This window comes from Sitophilus oryzae, unplaced genomic scaffold (genome assembly GCF_002938485.1).
Source record: "Sitophilus oryzae breed Bouriz unplaced genomic scaffold, Soryzae_2.0 scaffold_815_pilon_pilon, whole genome shotgun sequence".
In the NCBI taxonomy this organism is placed as follows: Eukaryota; Metazoa; Arthropoda; class Insecta; order Coleoptera; family Curculionidae; genus Sitophilus; species Sitophilus oryzae.
Window position 1 is genome coordinate 488,634 of NW_022147434.1, and position 6,037 is coordinate 494,670.

At 35.7% G+C, this 6,037-nt stretch overlaps 1 protein-coding gene across 2 annotated transcripts in view; it reads right to left on the minus strand.

Annotated features, from left to right (window-relative positions):
• LOC115889489 (lipase 3-like) overlaps positions 1-3,834 on the minus strand; it is a 37,280-nt gene extending 33,446 nt beyond the window's left edge. For both annotated transcript variants that reach the window (XM_030909495.1, XM_030909494.1), the window contains exons 1-2: positions 3,603-3,834; positions 52-380 (exon numbers count right to left, since the gene is read on the minus strand). In XM_030909495.1, coding sequence (XP_030765355.1) covers positions 52-380; positions 3,603-3,692 — 419 coding nt within the window. In that variant the 5' untranslated portion in view covers positions 3,693-3,834. The remainder of the gene's footprint in view (positions 1-51; positions 381-3,602) is intronic.
• Positions 3,835-6,037: the final 2,203 nt, after the last annotated feature.

A 6,037-nucleotide genomic window follows, 5' to 3' on the forward strand; every position in this document is an offset into this window, starting at 1 on the left:
ATCAGTATTGAAGTAGCAACTGCTAGGAAAACTGGGAAAAAGAGTTTTTACCTAAAGTTCCAATACTCTGAATCTTTATTCCAATCATATTTCTTATGTTTTTTTGATGTGACGCAATGTACACCTCGACCGCAAATCAACCATACGTCGAAACCTCTATCGGCAAAATAATATGCTGGTGCCACTTTTCTTCCCAATGTTATAAAATTATGCGGTGATCCACCGTTTCCATGCATAATCAGTATGACACTTTTATTTTTCGACTCGTTCGAAGACTTAGATATACCACGTGGAATGCGCAATAAGTCTATCATATAATCATCTTCTGTGGTTATAGTGTGGACTTCGAGAGGATAACCATGTCTCTTTACTCTTTGTTCCTAAAAACATTATTTATTTAGTCAAATAAAATCTGTTTTGAAAAATTTCACCACTATATTGTGATATTTTTTGAATTGGTTTACAAGTTTCGTAAATCTTTAATATATCTTCGTTATTTTTAGGTATATTAGTAGCGAGCCAGACTTGTCTTGGTACTGAAGCTAAGGATTTCTTTTTTAAGAGGCACAGTCTTAAAAAAGAAATCCTTAGGAGCAAGAAAGGAATTGGCTAGAGCTCTGTGACGAACTTGAGTCCGATGTTTGGGGTAAGGCTTACCAACTGGTAATGAGAAAGTTCATCGGCAGACGCAACGCTTCCGTTACAGATAACATAATAGAAAAACAGATCACAACATTGTTCTCTAAAGCTCAGTCAAATAGTTGGGATATACCAGAAAAAAAAGAACGATGTAATGTGGTTTTTTTTGCAGCAAGTAAACTGAAAAAACAAAAAAGCTCCTGGCCCGGACTACATACCGGTGGAAGTTATCAAAATTGCTGCTATGCAAGACCCCCAGAAAATCACTGAGATCCTGAACAAATATCTTACCAACAGACAGTTTCCAAACTAGTGGAAAATTGCCAAACTTGTTCTAGCAGAGAAACCCAATAAAGATGGAAGTCAAGACAAAAACTATCGTCCAATATGTTTAATTAATTCAAGTGCCAAACTGTTAGAATGTCTTCTGAGAGGGACAGACTGGAGAAAGAACTAGAGGATGGAAACAGACTACACCCAAACCAATATGGGTTTCGCAGAGGTAAATCTACGATAGACGGGTTAAACATCGTTACGAGTAACGTAGACCGTATCAAAACGAAATCATATAAGAACAGGGGATACGCGGCACTGCTTACATTAGACATTAAAAACGCATTCAATTCTGCCCCATGGACAGGAATTGTTGCACAATTAGAGATCATGGAGATCAGTAAATACCTCATCGTTATGATTAAGTCTTTCCTGTCGAAAATATATGTAATTGCAGAAAACTGCAAAAAACACAAGATATGGTGCGGGGTACCGCAGGGGTCCATTCTAGGACCGACCTCGTGGAAGGTCTTCTATGACCAAATCCTGAGGGTCGATATTGGACCAGGTAATCTACTGATTGCTTATGCGGATCATCTGGCTGTCCTGATCACCGCTCCAACCATCACTATCTCCGAAGAAAAGATACAAACAGCTGCTCTAACTATAACCAATAAGTTGGATAGAATGGACATACATCTTGCACCAGTAAAATCAGAACTAGTCGTTCTGGTAGGACATCGCAAGACGACGAACTTAAATATCCAATTGGGAAATTACCACATGAGACCTCAAAAGGCAATAAAATATATGGGTGTTTGCTTTGCTCGCATGTCCCTAAAATAAGGACACGACGGTTGATGCCATCAAACAGCTGACCAGAATCACTCCCAATATTAGAGGCTCCAGTGACGGAAAGAGGAGAATGCTTGCCTCGGTTGTGCATTCGATGATCCAGTACGCCTCGCCCATTTGGAGCAGGGGAACAGATTACAAATATTATGAAAAAGTCCTCGAGAGAATTAACAGAATTCTAGCCCTAATCGTAGTGTCGGCGTATCGTACAGTTTCCACAGAAGCAGTTCTCGCTCTAGCAAAAATTCCCTACAAATCGAGGAAAGAAATCTGATATGCAGGCACGGGGGGGCTTGGGGTATCGATCAGAGGACAGGAAGATAATACTGGACAAATGGTAAAACAGATGGGAGGCATATCAGGGACGAATTAAAATATTTATCCCGGACGTGAGGGTCTGGATAAACAACACGTGGACGAAATCGGACTACTACATCACCCAGGCGGTGGCAGGGCACGGTGCTTTTGGAGAGTATCTCTTTAGAATAACTAAGGCGGAATCCACAAAATGCTGGTATTGTAAAGCATCAGACACGGCCAATCACACATTATTCGAGTGTAGTAGGCATTCAGAGACTAGATCATCGGCGGAACAAATATGCAAGGTTAAAATCACAAGGGAAAATGTCGGCGAGCTTATGATGGAAACAAGAGAGGACTGTGAAGAAATAACCAGGATTATGAGAGCCATCATGCTTAAAAAAACAGGAGGACGAAAAGATTAAAATTTGGCAGACACAGACATAAGTGGCGAAACAATCTTCAGTCTTGATGTAATGCTGCAAGGCGGTTCCGAGATTGGAGAGATAACTCTACAGATGGGTTTTTAGTAGGTATGACTCGGATGAGAGGTGACCCCAACACTCTGGCTGTAAATAACTTTTCTCATCTTAAAAAAAATGGTACTGACGCTAAAACAATTCCGGACTTGGTTTCTACTTATTTTTACTTACAGAGCGTTTCGGTCAGATGTATCACTGACCATTATCAAGTATGAACATCTAATTCCTAAAATTACTCGGCAACAAACATTTAGGTGAAGTGGGAGGTTGTCCAGTAAGAATACCTGCATGGTAACTGGAGTAGCAGACAGGGACACAGGCATAGCATATTCCTCTAGGAGATGCGAGACCTTGTAGTTTGTCGGGAAGCTTCTGGTTAAGTGCTAGGGGAAATCCCCTCTGGCACTTTGGCTGGGTCTAAGTAACATTTCTTCTGTCTTGTCCCTGGTACGTTTTATAAGTGGTTGACATATTATAGAAATCTCCATTTTTGGATGGCTCCAGATTATTATTGCTAGATATCAATACGGTTTCTTTAAATTTACGCTTTTGAGGTTTCTTGTAATCCTATATAGTGGTGCTTGGACCACACATGGTCTGAAATACCTGACTTTATGGTTTCACATTTTTGCCTATGTTTTTTTTTGTTCGTTAAGTCGTACATTTAGATATTTTGTCTCTCCAATATACAGCTCAACGCATCCACAAGGTACATGGTAGATACACTCTTTCTCTTGCTCTGATATTCCCTGGTTTGCTTTTGTTAAAACATTTCTTAGAGTAGTCCCAGATTTAAAAACAATTTTAATTTTATGCTATTTGGATATTATAGTCTGATCTTTTCTGATATTCCTTTCAAAAGTAATCTGACTGAACCGTTGTGTAAGTAATAATAAATAAAGACAATAGGAAGTCCGAAATTCTTTTAGTTTCAATACTCAATCATTCTCTACCTCATTTGCCTTGAGCCTGGGTCCTTGCAGAAAAATCAATTATAAGTATTTAAAAATAAATATATAACAATACACAAACACAAAAGCCAAAAATACTTACAAAATTTAAATTAACTTCCGGATGCATAGCGTTAATAAAACTTAAATTGTAACACATATTTAACAAAATTAAATTCAAAAATAATTTCATTTCTTTAGGCAGCTTAGACTTAATATCACAAAACAGGTCTTATGTTAACTAGTGATGATACCGCTGCATATCTAAAACATGTTGATTCTTTTGTTTAAAACAATAATGAATGCATCCAAGGATAAGCAAATTACTGCAGTGTGACATATGTATAAATTTAATTAATTTAGAAAAAATACTTTGGACTGTTTTTACAGAAACTAATTATTTATTTTGACGTCAAATAAATTGTTCTGCTAATCATGTGACGTATTAACAAAGCAAGTTTTAAAAAACTCGGACATTAAATCGTTAAGGACTACAATGTTCTTTAAGGATTATAAACAAAACGCAACATTGTTATTTTTTATTTGTCAAGACAATTTAATTTTTCACATTAATTTGTTATAAAATTGAATATTAACATACTTAAACATAACATTTAAAATATTTCGTTTAACTTTTATGTGAATATATTGACTCTAGAAACTCCGTAGTTTATTTAGATTTATTATACAGGGTGAATATATATATATATATATATATATATATATATATATATATATATATATATATATATATATATATATATATATATATATATATATATATATATATATATATAAGCAGAAAGTAGTCTCGACTGACTAGTGAGAAAGAAAATCTGGGATTTAGTGGGGTTGCAGTCGGAAGGGTTTGACAAAAGAATTAATACACTTTGTTAATTGTCAAGCTTTCGGAATTTATTTTCCTTCCTCAGGACACTAAAATGGAAATACAAGTTAGACAATTGCTGTTATAAAAGTTAAGAATAAGACTTACTTAACGTGGTACAGAAAATACCTTCATAAAAACTACATTAAACATGGTTTGTGTTGATAACTCCACCGTGAAAGCATCGCTGACCAGTCAACCACAAGGACTCTTATAAGGCGGTTAAGCCGCCAAATATAAGTTAGAACATTAGAATAATTAGGAGATGTTAGAAATTTTTAAATTAAAGAATTTTTTGCGTCTCAATCCGAAGCGTGGAGGCGCAAAACAATTGACAGGCGACAACCGCGACATCCAAACGTCAAAAGTCAATTGTCAGAAGTCAAGTTAGTAAAAGTGATCTATGGATGTCGAACAAGGCTGTGGCATGTCCATAATTGTATTCATGTAAAAAACCAATGGTGTGGGTGGTCATGTAGAAAAGTGGAGTGATCAAGGCACAACACTAAAAAACACTAATAAACATTAATAAAACACCCTTACTCGTGCAACGAGAGCAAAAAACAATTAGGTGGTAAAAATACAATTACATTTACAATTCAGAAAATGTCACCAAATATCTGCAACCAGAAATACACCGAGCGCAATCAGAAAAAGAATTTTCTTATAAGCAATTGAATAAACATTAGGATGTGCTAAAAATTCTGAAAAAAGACAAGAGGTGCAATGCAAACACTTAGAAAAGGCCAAATGTGAAGAAGGTAATGAGGAAAATATGACAATAATGTTCATATTAATCAATGTGAAAAACTGTCACAAAAAATCATTAAATTGTACAAATTTTTCCTTCACAATTTTTTTATTAAATTCACAGGAAATTCATGAACCAAACCTTTTCATAGTATTGGCAATACTTCCAAAATTACAAAATTACATAAGGTGTAAAAAACTACAGAAACACACTCCGCAAAAAGGGGGGGGAACAAACAAAATCAGCAAATTAAGACAGTTGAGTGACAAGGCAAAGACAATGTGCGGCTTGGACAATCCAAGAAAAGGCAATGCACCAAACTGACAGTGCACTCCACGCAAATTGCTTATTATCATTAAAAAACATTTAATCAAAGGTAAAACCACCGTTGGTTCTGAAGGAACCAAGGGGGTAAAAAAGAGACAAAAAAAAATTTAATACTTGGTCCAAAACAAAATTTAATACTTGGTCCAAAATTTAATATTTCTCCTAATGCAAATACAATTAAAATTCCTGAATTGCTCAGTGATCTGGAGTTAGCAGTTTCTGGTTTTGATAAAAATAAGAAAGATATTGTACGTGGCAGGTTTACAAATGTAATAGTCAACTTTCTCCATGGTGACAGCAGAAAAACACACATTTTAAGTAAACAAATAAAAGAAACAAAACAATTTTTAGTTGAACACCCTGAACTTATCGTGACCCTTAGTAATAAGGGTAACGTCACTGTTGTCATGGACAGGGCTGATTACCTAAACCTTAGCTATGGTTTACTCAATGATACTAAGTATTACAAGCCACTCCCACGCGATCCCACCAGCACTCTGGAAGTGAAAGCAAACAAATTAATTTCGAATTTCAGTAACTTGGAAATTATTGATAAAGAATTGGCCAAAAGTCT